The sequence below is a fragment of the Ips typographus genome, linkage group LG11 (genome assembly GCF_016097725.1).
Source record: "Ips typographus isolate SLU linkage group LG11, UJ_Ityp_2.0, whole genome shotgun sequence".
NCBI classification, from domain to species: Eukaryota; Metazoa; Arthropoda; class Insecta; order Coleoptera; family Curculionidae; genus Ips; species Ips typographus.
The window spans coordinates 5126148-5146664 of NC_138432.1; the positions used below are offsets into that span (position 1 = coordinate 5126148).

Genomic DNA, 20517 nt, shown 5'->3' on the forward strand with positions numbered 1-20517 from the left:
AAGCATATAATAATAATTTTATTATAATTTAATATTTATTTCAAATAAAGAACAATCAATTAGACAGACAAACTGTAATTTAGTTCAATTGTCTTCAGTTATTTTAAATACTGCCTGAATTGCAAGAATTCAGTAGGTATGTACAATGTGCAACATTTCAACGCATAAAAATGATGTTCCTAAAATTGTGTGGGCAAGTCAAATATTTTGATGTAGGAGTGTCTAATTTCAAAAAAAAAGCATCTTAAAAACAACCTACTTTTTATATAAGTACTCCTAGTTAGTAGTAAACAAGCTAAATTTAATTATTGGACTCTCTTAAGAAAAACACATTTACTGTGTAAAAAACTTCTTAATTAATTACATTAAGATGTGTTAATTTTGATAGTTTGTCTACTTAACAAAAGTTGTTAAAAACAATCTGTTAATTCTGGATTTTTTACCTGAATATGGGTGTCGTTGTAACTTTATATGCTTGTGCAGAAATAAAAATTAGTAACGCTTATCCAGAGTTGTAAAATTTATGGATCTATCCACCCTAGACGAACGAAGTTCCCCGTCTATTTTTACGTGGCTACATTGCGAAAACTACTCTGTATCTCTTGCCAAAATCTGATATTTTTGTTTCGAAGTAATTCCACTTTTCCAAGTTGGTGTCTCGCAGTTTTTTGAGTCAGCCGGGCGGTCGACCGTGCAAAAATCTCACTCTCAAAAAAAAAAAACGCCAAATTCACCACTGTTGTGATTGTGTGAATATGTGCGTGGTCCTAGTTGTAGTGAAGTTTGTATAAATTAAGTGATTGTTGTGATTTTGACTAAATTAACTTGGAAATGTCTCCTAATAATAAACGGTTTGGGTAAAGCCAAGCTGAATTCCAACCAAGACAAGAAACATCATAATTCATAATATGAACTAACATGTCGTAGCCTATTTACTTTCAAACGAGCACGTTGTGTCAGCTGACCAGCAAAAAATTTACTCGAATCCTACGCTCGCATATCCAAAACGTGTTGCCAAAAATTATCCACATTTTATCTGATCCGATTGTTTGTTACTCGGCGACATATAAACTCATAATCTAAATTGAGTGTACCTTATGCAAAACCCCATTGCCATCGGCTGCATCATTGCCAAAAATTTAATGTCCAGACAACAACAGTAATGGCGGACAAGGCCAGCTCCAAGAGGAAAAGTTTCGGTCGGAGTGCCTCAACGGAAAGCACTGAGTACTCCCTAAGTATGGGTCGCTCGATCAGAAAGAAGAAACCTAAAGAACGATGGTTGCTGACGAGAAAAACCTGGAAATATATGGCGGACGCGGGGAGGAAACTTATACCGGACGGCGCAAGAAACTGTGTAGAAGACATCCCCAAAATCGAAGCTCACTTTCAGGAACTATGCAAGAAGGAACCAAAGTTTCTACTATGGCGCAAAAACTCCTACCCTGGGGCTATAGGATTCAGGAAAAAACGCAAGTTTACCACCCGAAAAGGCGGAAGCTGCAGAAAGGCAGTCTCTGAAGGAGAAGTGGATATAATCAAACCTGAACGTCCTAAAGACTTATTCCTAGAACCAAAAATGCAAGGAAAGTTTGATTTAAAGAAAATGAGGCAAGATTTTTTGGAAACTCCCACAGATGACCTACCCTCCGCATCAACATCACCAGAATTGAAGCACCATCACGATCTTAATGAAGAAAACGAACTAGTAACAATGTTGGAGCAATATTTACGACTAGCCAACACTCCATCCTCAATGAAGGTTGGTTCTGGAGACTTCAATTACGAAGAATTGGTAAACAAGCTTCAGTCACATTTAAACTTGACCTCCAGTCGTACCAGTTCACCTTCAGGTCGTAGTACTGGTGAGTACCAAAATGTCTCACCTTACTCCAGTCATCAATCTCTCCACCTCTCCCCTCACGTGACTTTCCAAGGAGACAACGTTCAAAGAACTGACACGCTATCAAGATACTTTGGACATTGCACTAATCGAAACAAAGTGATATCTGATTTATTAACTGACCGAAAAGCCTTAGAGCGATTGTACTTTGATTTGAGGAAAGCTAAAGGGTTCAGAGGCAGTAGAGGTGGTACTGGATATTCAGGTAGCGGCTACGATTCTCCTTCCAGAACTTATGGCAGTCACTCTCCTACTGGTTATAGGGACAAAAACTACACACCAAAACACCCCCCGCCTTTAATTGAAGTGGAAAGTGAAACAATTGAGGTGACATACAGAGATTGGGGTACCCAGACTTTGCCCATTTCGGACAGTGTTCTGGCTGAGTGTGAGGTTGAGTTCAAAAAGAAGCAGGCTGAGGACGAGGAAGAAAAAAGGGAAAAAGAGCGAGAGCAACGGTTCAGAAGAAGATCCAGTGTAGACCACGATGATGTCAGTCAAAGTGTCTCAGACACAATAAAAAGATACTTGAGAATGGCAAGGAAGAAAAGCGTGGACTCAGAAAAGGCTGTGGGATTTAAAAGAGTAAACTACGACAGAAACTTAAGATTCATCAAAGCCAAAGGGGAGATAACTAAACCTGGTGATGATGATGGACTTAACAAAGGGTGCCAAACCAATGATGAGTGGATTTTGACTTACAAAGACTTAAAAATGGCTGAAGTGTATGACGTGTCAGACGACAGTCGAGTGTCCAGTACTAGAAGTAGTATAGACATAGGGGTGTTAAGTAGTCCGAACAGTCCTCCAAGTGTTAAATCGGGTAGTCACGGTTTCTTAAGCCATTTATTGCACGGTCACGGTGGCAAACATGACAAAGACAAAGATAAATGTAACAACCCATAAAATTGCGATAGTGTTCGGTACTAAAAAGTGTTTTTTTTCTTTCAGCAGTGACAGCCACAGCCATGCAGAAGAGTAAATCTTCATCCAGTGTGATGCAGCAGGCCAGTTTGGCCAAGAAGATATTCAGGTCGAGGTCGAAAAGTCAAACTAGGCCAGCTCAAACCCCATGCAGTTGGGTTAATCGGGTAAGTTTTGATTTAACCTTTTATTTGTTAAAAATATTGATTTTCACATATTTTTTAATATCAAGCAATTTAAACTGGAAGATTTGTTTGTTTTAAAACATGAAAGAATAGTTTGTTTAATTGTATAGCCTGGAAATCTTTACTTTCTAAACATGTTGTCTCTTGTGGTATGTACAAGGTTGAATTGATTGAATTTTGATCACCCCCTTAACTTCCTTATTTTTGATTTTAGTAAAAAAACGTTACATACAAAACTACAAAACAGTTATTATAGAGGGTTTTCAAATTTACCAAAATTTCAGTTTTTAACTTAGAAACTTGACTTTTTTACCAAAATGTAGATTAATCATTAACCTGAAGGTATTTAGAGTAAACATTAAAATTTTTTGTTAAAAAATATAAACTTCTTTCTTGTTTGGTTACCTTCTTCTTCTTTCTTATTTCTCTAGTGTACAGAGTGAACAAAAAAGTGGAAGTTGTTAGGGTTTGGTTTGTATCCAGTTTCAGTCTGAATTGGTCTGTTCAAAGTTCGAATTCAGTTTCTTTAGGGTTTTTTACACAGTTTTTATTTCTCGAACTTTTTTCGTAGCTCTACTTGCTGAGGAGATATTCCACATAATTCATTTTGGGGATCAGAATTACTTTGAAAAGTGCCTCAAATATTTTACTGTGAATAACTCGGCCCTTTTTTGAGGTACAGCAACGGTAAATCACTTATAAAATTCCGTTTTTTTTCTCTTCTTTCTTGTGGTTTACAGGGTGACCAAAAAAGTGGAAGTTGTTTGAGTTTAGTCAGCCTATATGGAGTTTTAGTTGGAATTGGTCGGTTCAAAGTCCAGATTCACAGTTTTGATCCCTTAAGCTTTTTCGGTATCTCTACTCTTTAGGAGATACTCCACATAATCAATTTGGAAACCCCATTTCTATGAAAAAGTGCTTCACAACTTTGACTGTGAATAACTCGGCTGTTTTACCCAATTTTTTTTTTTAAATTCTAGTTTTTAATTTTTTAATGTCACACATTACAGAAAAAGTGGTGTCAAAGGTTGAACTGTCAGAAACAGTTTGAAAGGACAGTCAGGGACAATATCGCCTGTAAATCTCACTTGGAATTAGAAAATGACTGTTTTAAGCACATTTTTGGAATCCTCATTAAATTTCCTATTCAATAACTTGAAAAAACACTAGAAAATTTGATACAATCAGGAAGAAAAGCAGTGTCAAAGTTTGAACTGGTAGAAACACAGTTTGTAAGGACAGTCAGAGACAAAATCGTCTGTAAAAGTCAGTGGGAATCAGAAAATGACTGTTTTAAGCACATTTTTGGAATCCTCATTAAATTTACTATTCAATAACTTGAAAAAACACTAGAAAATTTGGTACAATCAGGAAGAAAAGCAGTGTCGAAGTTTGAACTGTTAGAAACACAGTTTGTAAGGACAGTCAGAGACAAAATCGTCTGTAGAAGTCAGTTGGAATTAGAAAATGACTGTTTTAAGCACATTTTTGGATTCCTCATTAAATTTCCTATTAAATAACTTGAAAAAACACTAGAAAATTTGGTACAATCAGGAAGAAAAGCAGTGTCAAAATTTGAACTGGTAGAAACACAGTTTGTAAGGACAGTCAGAGACAAAATCGTCTGTAGAAGTCAGTTGGAATTAGAAAATTACTATTTAGAGCACATTTTTGGAATCCTCATTAAATTTCCTATTCAATAACTTGTAAAAACACTAGAAAATTTGGTACAATCAGGAAGAAAAGCAGTGTCAAAGTTTGAAATGGTAGAAACACAGTTTGTAAGGACAGTCAGAGACAAAATCGTCTGTAGAAGTCAGTTGAAATAAGAAAATGACTGTTTTAAGCACATTTTTGGAATCCTCATTAAATTTCCTATTCAATAACTTAAAAAAACACTAGAAAATTTATTTGGTACAGTCAGGGAGAAAAGCGGTGTCAAATTTTGAACTGCCAGAAACTGCCTGACATTCAAGGACAAAATCGATGGTAAAACCCACTTGTAATATGAAAATGACTGTTTTAAGCACATTTTTAGAACGCTCATTAAATTTTCTATCTAATAAGCTGAAAAAAGCACTACAAAATGTGATTGGGCAAAAATTTTAAAACTACCTGTTTAGGCTCCAACTTTTTGCTAATCTTAAAGTTTAGCTTTAAAAGCTATTTTTTATAGTAGCATATGGTGAATTTTAAAAATTATTGTTTACAAAAGTTTTTAAATGCTGAATTTTATAGCCAGATTCCCATGTGTACACATGTAAACTGGTGAGTCAGTGGCTGGCACATTTTTTTTTTAATCTAAGAGAAAATTAAATCAAAATGAAGCTATTACAATATAAATGACATCCAGACCATAAACCGGCTAAAAATAGGCGTGGACTCTTAAATTTCAATATTCTCGGAAACAAACGATTTATTTTTAATTCCTGTTTAATTACTAACACCGGCTGTAGCTATTATTGAAACTGTGTGTTGAGATTGTATAGTAGTACTCTAAAATGTATCGATTTAGCACACGCATTACCACGCCAGAAATGTTACACTTTTTACTACAAATTTCCAGTTTAATGAGTTTCTGTAAACCTTGGCACCAGTGCTGAAATTGACACTTTTCTGCACACATTTATTTACCTAACAAGTGTGCTTTCCTGCCTGCCCAACAGCAATTTTTCTTTTGATAATGATTTTCAGTGAAAGTTCAAATAAACTGATAAATTTAAGTATCCATGATTTGATTGCAGGGTAGTTGCGTGTGGAATAGCGTGACGGGCAGACAAGTAGTTCTGCAAGACACCAGTTTGTTGCATTTAACCGAAGTGGAACGGAAAGTTCTACAGAAAGTTGCAATAGCCAAACTACAGGCCCTAAATTTGGGCGTAACCGTTAAAGTTCCTAGTGAAAATGTGGGCGCAGTGCCCACGAAAAAGCGCCGGCCATATTTGTTGAAGAAGAAAGCGTTGACCACCAGCATTTTTGACAGTAGCCGAAAAGAACTGGATAAAGGTAAGTTCAATTTTCTGAAGAATTATAATAAATAATCAGATTGTTGTAATTATAGCAAACAATTAAAAAGCAAATTTGGAATATCAGAAGATGAAGAAACGTGTTTCAGACGCTTTATCTTTCTGAAACAAGTTTTGCTACTTCTATGAATTGTTTTCTGACAGGTTAAGTTACCCTTTGAAAAGTATGTTAGAATTGTCAAAATCTAGAAGTAACAATTTAGCAAAATTCTTGTTTTTACCTACCAAAAGCATTATTTTGAAATTCGAGGTTATGAAGCTAGAAACCAAAAAATTTGGTCAAACTAAGCAGTGCTTAGTGACAAAAATTGAATTTTTTTGGGTGTCAATAAGCAATTTTTTACTTTAATGCTTTTAACCGGCGTTTTATTTTTTAGACTGGCTATATACATTTTTTACTACTAAGAGTAGTCTAAAAGTTGACTTTTAAGGCTATAAATGACTCTACTAAAACTAAAGAAAGTCCAAAAGTCTATTTCCAGGACTTTAATTAATGTACAACTCAATTTTTTGGACTAATACCAGTCTACAATTCATTTACACACAACAACAACACTGGAAACAGTCCAATTTAAATTTTTGGACTAATTCATTTCTAAAAATTAGTTTTCAAGACTAATATTGTAGTATTTAGTGCCAACATTTTTTATTTTCCTTACTGAATAGTCTGAAACTTAACTTTTACTAATAAATAGTCTTAAACTCGTCTTAAAGCACTAAAAACAATTTTTGCACCGATGAGTGTAGAAGTCAATTTACTGGTGAAGAAGCTTGAAATGACATTTTCAAAACTATGGACAATATACAAACTGGCTTTCAGAGCTGATAAGTCAAAAACTTTGTGAAGATAGTCTTGAAACTGGATTTTATTGCTGAAAGCTCTAAAAACAGTCAGATTTTTAAGAAATGTTTAGAGGTGTCTAGAAGTCAATTTAATGGTGACCAAGTTTGAAATGGCATTTTTAAGCCTATGGAAAATGTAAAAATTGTTTTTTAAGTCTGCTATGTTAAAAACATGGTGTAGTATCAAAACTGTTCTAAAAATATTAAAAGCAAAGTAAAAAAACTTGAAAAGTTAGTCTTCAAGTGAATTTTCATGAACTCAATGTCAATATCCTGTATTTTAGACTATTTTCAAGACTAAAAACTTACTTCAAATGCAAATTTTAAGCTTCTCATGTTTTCATTGGTTGAGAGTCACTTTTTGGTGATCAAGTCAATTTTCAATGTTTAAATGTGTGAATTTGTAGTCAAATATCCTAGAAAAAGTAGTTTTTCATGTCTACAAGTCAATTTTCAATAATAATAAATTCTTTAAAGCGTTTGGTATTTCAATAGACTGTTATAACATAGCAAAATTTCCACTAATAATCATGCGTTCGGAATTCCTGCTGTCAAACAAAAAATCAAATCGTGAACGAGAGCAACATGTGACTATTCACAGGTAGACATGCGAAAAATATTTTGCACGTTCCAAAATAGCGACGAATATATTTTTGCGAACGTTTTAGACCCTGACACCAAAAGGGAACAATAAATACTTATTTATCTAGTTTTCGGTTTCGGGAACATGCTATATGTTTTGGATCATGTCCATATTGATGTTTGAATGCACTTTTCGGAATTCCATTGGAAAACTTTATGTCTGAGAATCAAAGTTATCAAATCATAATATTTGCAAAGGTCTGACCTTTCTTAATGACGTGTCGCTGCAATGAGTCGGTTATTTACAGATCAATTTGTTTTAATTAATGCAGCTTGCAAAACAGTTTGGATTAGAAATAGACAGAACTTGTTTATATTTCAATTGATTCCGAAAGGGTGTTGTGTTCAGAAAGATAATCAATCAGAAAAACCATTTATATAAAAGGGAAACGTTGGTTTTTTTGCATTTTTTTGGAAAAATCAAGAAATTTATTGTTCGTTGAAAGAAAAGACTGTTTGCTTTAAGGGGCTATTTCTAATGATAATGATTGCAAGTTTAGAGATGCTGAAGGGCTACTAACCTATAGTCCGTCCCAAAGCTACTGGCAGTGACGTAATAATTGTCGTTCCTTTTCTGGAAACTGAACGAAATGGAAATTTGACCTCAACGTGTGTTAATTACAAATTTTTGAATTCGTGAATGTTCGTGCTGGTGCGTAATTCTGAACAACATATTTAAAAAATGAACTGGTGTCACGTGACAAACTGTCAAATGACCTTTTGAACGAAAATCCTGTCCGAATATTTTCATAAATATCTCAAAAACGGTTTGAGTTGAGAAAATTTCTGAAATTTTTTTAATTTCGAAAATTGTGTTTGACTTCTTAGATAGCTTTAGGTTAATGGCAGAAATGTGAAGTGAAGTGTCATTTGTCAAAATGTCATTTTTTAAGGGTGCCACGCCCTAAAAACTGTCAAACTTGCCATCATTCAACGTCATCTCCGAAACTGTACCAAATAGAGCAAAAAAGACATCAGATTCGTGTTTCCCGGTTTAAAATTAGTAAAAAAGGTCCCTTTGATTGAGCAAAATCCAATATGGCCGCTGTTAGTATAATAGTCCCAAAAAATTACAAATTTGAGTCAAATTTTCCAAAAAATCGTCCATAACTCGCTTATTTGAAACATTCTGTATCAATACACCATATGACAAAGGAAAGCTAAGGCATGGGGCTATCACGTGACGTTGAGCGGGCAGGTCTAAGTTGCACCGTTTGGCCGCAAGAGGTCGTCAAAATTGACTCTAGTTTTTCTTGAATATCTCAGGAATGTCTCAAGGTAGAGGCCTGAAATTTTTACCACAAATGCACTTTGTTGAATGTCTGGTTCAACAAAAACAAAGCTTTTTAAGTCACCGAAAAATACGCTCAAGTGGGCAACTTTAAATTATGTAAGAAAATCTTGAGAGTTAAAAAAATCAATATGAGGTCACAGTTGTCACTTCTCCTGGGACAGAGAATAGCAACCTCGAGCTACTTTGATTATTTTAACCTTAATTGACAAAAAAACCATTAAATTAACTTTTTTTGCGTAAATATAAACTTACAGTTTTCTTGTTTTTGCTTCAATAAAATTCAAGATTTATAGTTGCCATAAGCGGAAAATCCAGATAAAATATTCGAAAACTTATTGACAGCTTTATTATTTTAAGTAAATATTTGCTAAAAAATAGTAGTATTCTAATTTTAAAACCAAATCCTTTTCGTTTTACCGTAATTACTGGCAAATAACAGCAAAAAGAACACTATTATCTACACTATACAAGCAGAGTAATAATGTACAATTCAACTCAACTGGCTACTACGTCATAATTTGCAGCAATGTTTGTGGTTTGTGATTTTTTGACCAATCACATAGTAGTCTATAAAGGAACTAATTAAATATTTAATGTTAAATTGTTTTTCGAAGTATTAACGTCGCCAAGTTTTATTTCGTCATTCTAGGACCAGTTTCTGGACCATAACCGAAACGTCATTGTAAATATAGCTCATTAAAAACACACAACGATGTTTTGCAAAATATGACGTTAACGATTTAGGTAAATAACAAAGGTTACAGAAGGTCAAAGTTGGCAATTTTGAGAATCTGAGAAGTGTCTATTCTAGTTATTTCTATATATCATTTGAAAAGAGGCTATAATATTCTATTTGTACCGTGTATAGCAATGACTAAGTGGGAAGTATAGGAATATCCATAAATCACATTTACACTTTTGAAAGCAAAAACAATATTTTACTCTACTTTTCTGTTCAAATACTAATATTCAACTTTCCTGTCCAAGTAGACCAAACAAGTCTTTTTGAACTTGATCATTAAAACTGTTTTACTCAATATTTGCTCTAAACACGCAGATTCTATATTTTATATGTTTTCCTTGGCCATGATCTAAAAGAAGTCCTTGCCATTTATAGTCTCTAAGATAAAGTGGCTAACCTCTAATATTTGGCCACCTGGTACATATACATGTTTGTTTTGGATAACGACCAAAGTTCAACTAAAGACCTTGGCTTTACCTCGTGAAAAAAGTCAGTTTTAATACTCTTTTGCTTGACATCTGTTAATGATGTTTAGTCTTATCAAGTGACATTTTATGTGTTGAACATAAAAATCATGATTTAAAATGTTTTAAAAATTTATTTTTCTTCTAGTTAAAAGATCATATCAAAAAAGTAACTAATTGGTTGGAAGCTCGTAAAGCTCTATCCACTCTATCTAAAACCTGGACGGTTGTCCAGAAATATTAATTTTGTCTCTGGGATAATTTAATTTGCCGAATGTAACCGCGTTCCCGAAATATACCGTACAATAAAGCAGCTCCCTAACAAGTTGTTATTTCCCCAAATTTTTATTGGCATTCGCCACGTATGAATGTATTGTATTTTTAACCTTGTTCCTGCATTTGAATTTTTGAGCTGCATGCGCTTATTTAAAACTGAAAATTTAATTAATTCAATTTCAGATGGTGGCGCCAGCGGTGGCTTGGTATTTGGCATTCCTTTGACCCAGTGCGTCGAAAATGATCGACTAAGAAGTACAGGAAGGACTGATCTGGTGCATTCTCCAGAAGAAAGGCCTAATATCGCCAGACATGGGTCTAGGTCCAGTTTTAGTTCGCTTATTGATTCACCTAGAGGAGATGAGGTAAAAATCCATCACTCTGCTTAAGAACAAAAATTTTAGAGTATCGTAAAGAAGAAACGAAAAAAGTTTCTAAAATATTCTCAAAAGAGTCATTTTTACAATTTTACTGACTGGTTTTACCTCTAAAACATCCTTTATTAAGGTTGTTTACCTAAATTTGCACTCTACTAAAGCATCAACTACGTATTTGGTTACCATCGATTGCTTTTTAATCTGCTGTGAAAGTTGCCTTTTGCCATGCAAATTTCAAAGGTTTAGCTGTTTTTTATGGTTGAATAATTTGCTATTAGGCACATTAGTGTTGGAGCTTTTTTCGATGATCGATGATAAAAGTATGTAAACTCAAAGCTTTGTTTAGTGGAATCAAAAAGATTGAGTGGAAAGGAAGGAAAATGGAGACAATTTTCATTAAATAAAAATGTTTTTAATTACAATAACAGTAATAAGGAAAAAAAATTAAGATGGCAAAAAATCTGTAATTTGACAAATTTTCGAAATTTATTAAAAATTCTAGTTGTGAGAGGCAATTTTGAAAGCTTTTTAGTAGTATTTAGTCTTCTGATATTTTTAAAACAATTTTAAAAATCTTCTCAGTTTTAGAAAATTCCTATAAAATGTAAGACACTTAGTAGAAGCCTTTAATAGTTTTTGGGAGATTTGATTCAGTTAGAGACCTCTAAATACTACTAAAAAAAACTTTTTATATTATTACTCAATTCTTAGAAGCTTTAAGACACCCTGTAGAGGTTTGTCAATTTTGGAAAATTTTCACAAACTTCCTAAAATTGGATGATTTTGTAAACTGATTCTAGAGGCTTCTGGGACGTTTTGGAAAGTTTTCAGTAGTATTTAGGCTTCTGTCAACCATTGGGAAGTTTTCAGTAGTATCTAGAGATATCTGGCACTAATAACATCACGCTACAGATTTCTGGAATTTTTTTAAAACTTTATGATTTTTGTAAATCTATTCTAGAAGCTTCTGGCAGACTTTGGATTGTTTTCAGTAGTATTTAGACTTCTGTCAACTTTTGGAAACTTTCCAGTACTATGTAGAGATATCTGGAACTTATAATATTACTATACAGGCTTCTGAAAATTCTTTAAAATTTTATGATTCTTGTGAATCTATTCTAGAGGCTTCTGGCAGGTTTTGAAAAGTTTTCAGTAATATTTAGGCTTTTGTCAACCATGTAGAGATATCTCGCAATTTTAACATAACTCTACAAGCTTCTGAAAGTTCTTTAAAATTTTATGATTTTTGTAAATCTATTCTAGATGCTCTTGGCAGACTTTGGCAGGTTTTCAGTGATATTTAGAGGTCTGGCATTTTCAAATGCATTTTAGAGGTCTCTAGCAATATTAGAAAGCTGTTTGGATGTTTCAGACAATGTGTAAAAACCTCTGTAAATTTATGAAAAAATTTAATTGGAATTTAGAGGTCTATTTCATTTTCAAACCAATTTTAGAACTCTCTTGCAATTTTAAAAGCTTTAAGACACTTGTAGAGACCTCTGGGGATGTTAGAACATTTTTCAGTAATTTAAGACACATGTAGAGCTCTCTCCTAATTTCGAGAAGGTTTTCAAAAGTATTTCAATGTTTCTGACACTTCAAAACCCATTCTAGAGGCCTCTGTAATTTAATTAAAAAAGTTTTAGGACACTTCTCTGATAATTTTTGGGAGATTCTCAGCAGTACTTAAAAGTATTTGGTATTTCTAAAATAATTTTACAGACCTCTGACAATTTTTGGCAAAAATTTCTTGAAAGAATACTCTGGCAAACTTTAGAAGAGTTTCCTAGAGTTCGTAAGGTTTAGGACACTTTGGTCTCTTAGAGGATATTCAGAAATAAATCCACTTGAATATAGCAAGTGTTATTTGCAAAAAAAAACTGACATTCGGTCATTAAATTCAAACCTAATTTCAACATTTAGATCGTTTTCTTTTGAAGTAATAACAACTTTTGAATGTATCCAGCAAAAAATCAAACAAATCAAGGATAGCTTAGCTAGTCCTGTTTTAGTTCGCTTGTCAGTTAGCTCATCGAAGGTGAAGTAAACAGCCAACTATATCTGAAACAAAAATATGAAAGCTCTCAGTATAAAACGGTCTGGATCGAAATTATTTTAGTGGCTGTTTATTTGCCCAAAATTCGAAAAAAATTCCGGCAGTTTTAAAATAATTTCAGTTCTATTATCGGACGTTTTATTTATTTTGTGAAAAAACACCAGCCGAAACTTTAGTGGCCCATTTAAAATTTTAATTAGCGTTTTATAGTGGTCTAAACGGTTTCTGGACCGAGCCGCTCCATGTATTTTGAAATCAACTAGAGTTTTTGCGTTTCCCACCTATCCCCACTTTCAACCCTTTTACTATTCCAAAACAGAAATATTACTAATCAACCCTTGTACACTATAATTTTATCAAAAATAAGTTATTCGCTAATACTGTAACCACACAAATTGTAATTCTGGATCAGCTGTTAAATGTCTTCTGGAAATCTGCTACGAAAACTCCATTGCTCATGTTACATAATTGGTTGACGTCACTGGTTTAACACCGGTTGCTTCATCCCGATGCCGGTTTGACGTCATTCTTGAGTCGACTTGTCAAATCCCAACTGGATCCGATTTTGAAACGTGTTTGTTTTGAGACTTGCTACATGATTAGACTGGATATTTTCGGAAAAGCACCGTTGCGCAATCTCAAATCTAGGACACTGATTTTTCATGGGAGACCCAATTTTTAATGCAATAAAAAAATTACTAGAAGTAAAATAGTAGGCATAGAGCAAGCCACAGCAATTGGCGGTTACATCATTGTCTACGTCACCATACTGAAATTTATTCGTTTTAAAAATTCATGCAGCTGCTTGTTCTCTTTTTTTACTGCTTTTATGCAGTAAGGAAAAATGTAAATTATTTACCTTTTTAGTGAGTAATTGAGTAATGAGGAACACCCAATATATTAAAAGTATCATATCATATTACAAAGCATATTGCAAGTTTGTGAATTTCAAGAATCGACAATTTTCTGTGCACGAATGAAAAAATTAAATTACTTACTTCATTAGTGAGTAATTTGAACACCCAGTATAGTCAAAGTATCTAATTTCAGCAGCAAGTATGATAGAATTTTTAAATATGTTAACCGTTAACCAAATTTTCTTAAATTTCCGGTTTTTTAATACATTTTCATGAATTTTACGTCAATTGCCAGTTTTCAAGTCAATTATCATGTTTCAGGCACTAAAATTTGTTTTAGAAGTCTTGAAAATTTACTTGACTGGCAAAATATCAATGTTCAAGTTGTTCCTTAATTTGATGTCAATTTCCAGTTTTCAAGTCAATTATCAAATATGACACACAAAATTTTGTTTAAAAAAAATTCCAAGTTAGTTTTGATGAAATTGATGTAAATCAATTCCCAGGTCAATTTTCGTCATTTTGAAGTCAATATTCAGTTGATAATGCGAAAACGTCAATGTTCAAGTTATTTTTTTATGAATTTGGCCTCAAAGTGTAGTTCTTAAGTCAATTTTCATGAAACTGATATCAATTTCAAATTATTAAGTCAATTTTAATGAATTTCACGTCAATTTCCAGTTCTCAAGTGAATTTTCATGATTATGAAGTCAATATTCAGTTTCCAAGTTGATTATCAACTTTCAAGCAATTAAAATTGATTTAAAATCTTTTGAAAATTGAGTTGCCTCGCCAAATATGAATGTTGAAGTTGGTTTTCAAGAATTTGACTTCAATATGTAGTTTTTAAGTCAATCTTGATGAGTTTGATGTCAGTTTCCAGTTTTCAAGTCAATTATCAAGTTTTCCAAACTAAAATTTGTTGACAATCTGTGTACTAAGATCAAGAAAGTATAAATAGAAGTATATAATAGTTTTTACAAAGTTTTTTTAAGTAAATAAATAAGTACAAGATGTCTTATAAAATGAGGGATATTATTTTACTTAGGCTTGATAATATCACAAAGTTTAAATATTATAGTAAATGAAACTTACTGTGAATGCTTTCAATCTCAGGAGAAGTCAAAATTTACATAAAGTCTTCAATATGAGGCACCCTGTATTTATTGACCCATTGATTTGTAGCTTTCTTACTGAAACAAAAAATTTGATTTGTTTTAAATACACAATTTTCATAACAGCACATGTTTTTACAATCTGAAAAAAATTACTATATTATAGATATACAGAGTGTTTACTTAATAGTTTAACAACCTGTAAGGAAAGTGAATCTTTGAGTTGTTATAAAGCTAATAATTAATCTAATTAAATAGGAAATATCACATTTCTAAAAGAGTTTTTTTCTTACTTGTTATTATATTTGATCATTAAATTTGTACTACATGTTTTGCTATTGTTTTTTACATTCTCTACAAAAAAAAGTGTCACTAAAAGTCAGTTGTTTTGTAGTAAAAATTAACATTCTTTTCTGTGTCACTCACATTTATTAAGATATTCCAGTTCATTCTAAACTTGAATAAACTGAGAAAATTGTAGATTTCATTCAGTGTGCAACTGCATTACTGTTTTTTTTTATTGTTTTCTTTGGCTGTAGTTGTTAGTTAAAATCTAATTAAACGAGAAATTCTCTCTTTAATGACATTTTCGCTTACGCAATACACCGGTAGCAGCATAATCAAAAAGCGTTAAAAAAGTTCAAAAACTGCGTCATTTAGCAGGAATTAACTGATTCTAAACTAGTTTAGCACTCTATTCAGTTTATAAACACTATTACTACACGTGATTTTACTAACTACCGTAAACAGCCATTCAAATTCTGCCTCGTGGAGTTTAGGAGCTAATAAAGAAAACTACTAGCAAGTTTCAAAGTGCAAAATTTCGAAATTAACGTCCTTCGCACAATTAAAATGTAAATTATCGTTTAAACTCTGTATCTGCAAACGACTGTATTAAAATCCCATTTAGTTGGATTATAAAAATGAACTTATTGGACAATAAGCTAGGAACTTACATCTAATACTTGTTCATTCAGCAATTTCGAAATTGGCTTTCATTCAAACGAGCCCATTTTGAAATTTGGGGCAATAACAATGTTTTAGTTGCCTTTTTGACGTCAAACGAAAATATTTAACAGATCGAGTTACATAAACGCCACTTGTGGGGTTCTTCTATGACTTTTAAAACCGCAGACGCAGGATTGAATGCAGCTGTTTCAGGTAAACGATGATTTTTTTTTAAAATCTGCCACACATTTATAAGGAGGAGGTGGTATAAAAGATATTAACAGGTTTTATGATGCCTGTGTGTCTGTCTAGTATAAAGCATCTAAAAATACAAAAGATATAACAATTATAACCGAGGTTAATACCTTGACGATTATTTTTATCGGCCATGTCAAATGTCCCGTACGGACGTCATCGATATACGAATGCGATCAAATATTCAGTGAGATTCAAAAAAAGCTGGTAACCTTCCAGACTTGTTTATATAAAGAGACCTTAAAGTATTTTCCATCGTTTTACACTATGTTTTTGATAATCATCTAAAATTTTGTATTCTTCCAGACTGATTCCAGCGAAAGTCTGATGGGTCGAGACCGAATGCTGGGATCGGTACCAGGACTACTAGACGCATTATCTTGCTCTTCAGCCGTTGATATTCCGGGTACCATCAACGACGATGATACAGGAGCGGTACCCAACATCCTCTCCGAGTGCATCAGACACTTGGAGAACTATGGACTGCACACTTTCGGTATTTTTAGGGTTAGCGCTTCCAAGAAACGATTGCGACAGGTTAGTCAGTGTGCACTTTCTTCATTTTTCAATACTAAATTTGTGATGTTTCAGTTGAGGGAGGACTTTGACTGTGGTAAGGAGACCACAATAGATGATGAACAGTGTCCGCACGATGTGGCGAACTTACTCAAAGAATTTTTGAGGGACTTGCCAGATCCTTTGTTATGTAGGGAGCTGTATCACGCGTTTATCCAGACACAGAGTAAGACGACTTAATACAGAATACATTTGATAATCAATGAGGTTTTACAGGGATACGCAATAGAAGACTGCAACTAGAAGCCATACAACATTTAGTTCAGCTATTACCGGCCGCTAATCGGGACACTTTGTATGTGCTTTTGAGTTTTTTGGCACATGTGGCTAAAAATGCAAATGATGGGAAAAATTCTCTGGGTATGTACAATCATGTTGAGCAAGAAGATTTGAAGATTTGTTTCCTAACTCACAACAAGTAACAAGAAACAAGAAACAGTTTCATTGACAGACTATGACGTTTTCTAACATGTGACCAACAGGGAACAGGCATATTTCTCATTAGGCCTCATGAGGATGCAGAAATATTGAAATTGTAAAAGAACATAGTAGAAACATTAAAAGTGATAACATAATCCTATTTTTCAGTCGAAATGGGGTGAGTTTAAAAAAGCAGTTTGGTGTGGTGGTCATTTTTTGCCTTGTAACTCCTTAAAGAGGTTCTGAAGGGCAAGAACACTTTAATACAATCTTGTAGAGAATTAAATTTTCAGCAACTTTCCTTATTTAAATTTTTTACTCTCAACTCCTCAAATAACGGAGCTACGCTTAGTGAAAATAAGTTAGTTTAAAAAAAGCAATTTGGTGCATCCTAACACTTTTTGTCTTGTAACTCCTTAAGGAGGCTCCTAATTTAATTTTAAGGGTCACGTAAAACTTTTTTAAGATTACATGTATTAGGTATAAAATTTAGCACCTGTTGATGAATGAGTTAAATCCAGCACTGAAATTGAATAGCATTAATTTCTTTCTATAGGTGAAGAACTAGTGGGTAACAAAATGGATTCTAACAACTTAGCCACCGTATTTGCCCCCAACATTCTGCATTGCATCAAACCTGGGTCTAAAGACATACAGGACCGATCAGAAGACCGGTTGGACATCATCAACGTGGTCCGAACACTCATCGATAATTACAAAGAAATTTTCACTTTATCTGCAGAACTTCTGGATGAGGTCTACTCTCACATGATTGACTCATATCCGGAAGCTTTGGAGCAGCTTTTGAACAAGAAGGATGCTCTTGGTGCTGCTGATGAGTACGTGTTGTAATCGAAATTTGTGACAAACAATTAAATGTTTGGTGTTAGGTCGGTTGATGAACTGGACTACTCAGAGTCAAACTCTGCTCCGTGGACTCCGACTCATCCAACGTCAGAAGTGTCCACCGAATACGCTTTTGACTTGAGGCATGTTGAGCCAAAGAAGACTTATTCAAGGGAAGAGTGTTTGCATGAAACTGCTGCTACTGGTGGTCCAAATATTGGCATGAGAATTCGGTATGTCATTTTCAAACTTAAAGTTCGGTTGTAATTGATTGTTAATTCCAGACATAAGGACAAAATCCGAGAGCGTAGCCTGAGGAGGAAACGCGGAGAGAAATACGAGGACAGTCTCCTTTCCAGGATACGAGGATCCCAGAAAGACGATGACTTTAACAAAACCAGGTCCTCGTCATTGGAAAGTAGCAGTTCCACCCATACTGACGATGTAGCCAGAGTGCTGCGCATGTCTGAGGGCGAACTACCCCAAAGGCGAAAATCCAGCCCTTATGTGTTGGATAACAGTGGCGTACTTACAGCTAGCTTGACTATACCAGTTCAGAGTGGGATATCTTACAATATCGGTAATTTTTAAGTATAAAATACATTTCTATAATAATTAATAAATATATTGGTTGCAGACGATGACATTCCGTTTATAGAAGATGTAGAAAACGGCAGACAACACATGACAGTAGGGGTAGTCAAAAGTCCTATAGTACCACCAAGAAGACGCAACACTTCAGTGGGAAGTGACTCTTCTATAGCATCCCTTCAACCGATAACTGGATCACTATCACTAGGTTAGCTTTACTGCAATAACTCAACCATTATCATGGTTAATTATTTAGAATTTTCAGGTCAAGGTTACGATTCCGCTGTCGGTTCATCAGCGGCCACGACCTACTCCTCACCTTTACAAAACACCCCAACCTCAGTGACTTCAAGCATAGCAGACCAAGGTCACTTTTCCTCCCCACCTAGTTGGACGAGCAGCCCTCCTACCTCACCGGACAGCGTTCACACTTCAGTCAACTACATCCCTGATGATGTCAACGTGCTGAAACCTGCCCCCAAAGACCGGAGCATGTTAAGTAACGCGCCCATGATCCAGAAGGTTTCGTTCACTCAAAGTCCGAGTCCGCAAACCATACAGAAGGTGCGAGACCTGAAGGCTTTGTACGGCAGTGGGGCTGATATAATTAAAAGTGCCAGTGCCGGGTCATTTTCACCGGTTGAAAGGGAACCAAGGTTCACTCCGAGTATTACAAGCATTGGAAATGCTGTGCTTAAGTCCAAAACTGCAGATTTTGAAAGGATAATCAACGTGGATAAACCCAAGGCTGCAATTTCTGGCGTTAGCCAAATGGTTAGCGCCGGTACTAGTGACAAAGAGAGAAAAAAGTACACCAAGAGAAGGTACACAGATTCAAGGCACCCTACGAGACATATACCAGATTCAGAAAGTTTGGATAAGAATAAGGAGCCAACCACGCCCTTAACTGGAGTAGGTCCAGTTTATAAAAGGCGAGAGCTCATTTCGAGTGTTCACACCAAATAAACTATTTCTTTAGCTATTATTGTGTCAAAAAATTATTTTTAATTAAACAGGAAATGTTTGGAATGACTTATATTGATAAGAACAGGTTGTGGAGATTCGAACAGAAAAATCTAGTCATATTTTTTGATGTTTTTAGCGTTAAGCAAAGGCTATTTTTTAAGAGTTGTATTATACGTGTATAGTGCTTATATGTTGACGTAAAATATTAAAATATTGTGTATATATTTCCAGAAAACTGACTTGATATATTTTCCTTTGATTAACCTGTGTTCTTCAGTGATCTCTCACTATAATAATTTCCGCTGAGTTGTAAAAGGAATCCTCAAATTTGGAACAATGGAGCAGTTTTAGTAAAGACTGCCCTAGATTATTATTTAGAGCAAAATAATTGCCTTCTTTAATTCTTGTAGAAAATTAAATTAAATTTTAGCTCTTCAGGTGTCTAGAAACTTCCAAATGCTCCTGAAGCGACATAGAAGCTTGCAAAAGATTTCAAAACAGTCTAAAAGCTTCCTTCCGTATGCTTCTAAAGCAGTTTATAAAAGCGTTAGAGCGAGTTTTCAAATGCCTATAAAGCAGTCCAGAACCTTCAGTATACCTACTCCTTAAACTGCCCAAAAACCTTCGAAATGATCCTAAAGTAGTCTAAAAAGAAAAGATGATCCTAAAGAAGTCTAAAACTTTCCAAAACTGTGTCTAGAGACTTCCAAATGCTCCTGAAGCAGCATAGAAGCACAAAAGCTTTCAACAATTTCTTGAACAGACTAAAAACTTTCCAAATGCCTCTAAAGCACTTTAGAAGTTTTACAATACCTTTCAAACTGTCCAAAAACCATCGAAATGCTTTCAAGACAGTGTCTAGAAATGTCCTGAAGCAGCATAGAAGGTTTCAAAAGCTTTTAGAACAGTCTAAGAGTTTCCTATTGCCTCTAAAACAGTTCAGAACCTTCAACATGCTCCTTAAACTGTCCAAAAATCTTCCAACTTCTCATGAAGTAGTCTAAAAAAATTAAAAGCTTCTAAAACAGTGTCAAGAAGCTGTTTCAAAAGCTTTTAGAACAGTCTAAGAATTTCCAATTACCTCTAAAACAGTCCAGAACCTTCAACATGCTCTTTAAACTGTCCAAAAACCTTCCAAATTCTCATGAAGTAGTCTAAAAAAATTAAAAGCTTCTAAAACAGTGTCAAGAAGCTTCCAAAAGGTTTTAGAT

General features: G+C 34.2%; 1 protein-coding gene across 4 annotated transcripts; it reads left to right on the top strand.

The window, feature by feature from the left end:
* Window positions 1-653: 653 nt before the first annotated feature.
* Window positions 654-19541, top strand: RhoGAP102A (Rho GTPase activating protein at 102A). Of its 4 annotated transcripts, none has more exons than XM_081988954.1 (12): window positions 654-2795; window positions 2858-2994; window positions 5757-6018; window positions 10483-10664; window positions 16214-16444; window positions 16499-16649; window positions 16700-16843; window positions 17460-17742; window positions 17794-17982; window positions 18034-18329; window positions 18387-18548; window positions 18597-19541. In XM_081988954.1, exons 1-12 carry the CDS (start codon window positions 1163-1165, stop codon window positions 19304-19306), a joined length of 4380 nt encoding a protein of 1459 aa, XP_081845080.1. In that variant the 5' UTR covers window positions 654-1162; the 3' UTR covers window positions 19307-19541. The 4 variants fall into 4 exon arrangements, with proteins under 4 accessions (XP_081845080.1, XP_081845079.1, XP_081845081.1 ...); XM_081988953.1 differs by having other exon boundaries at window positions 655-2795; window positions 2855-2994; XM_081988955.1 differs by having other exon boundaries at window positions 655-2795; window positions 2855-2994; window positions 18606-19541.
* The last annotated feature ends 976 nt before the right edge of the window (window positions 19542-20517 follow it).

Coding starts and splice junctions, on each gene's coding strand:
- RhoGAP102A (XM_081988953.1), top strand. CDS start 1,163: ATGGCGGACAAGGCCAGCTCCAAGAGGAAAAGTTTCGGTCGGAGTGCC. Junction 16,650..16,699: donor CGCGTTTATCCAGACACAGA/GTAAGACGACTT, acceptor GAGGTTTTACAG/GGATACGCAATAGAAGACTG. Junction 16,844..17,459: donor TGATGGGAAAAATTCTCTGG/GTATGTACAATC, acceptor TTCTTTCTATAG/GTGAAGAACTAGTGGGTAAC.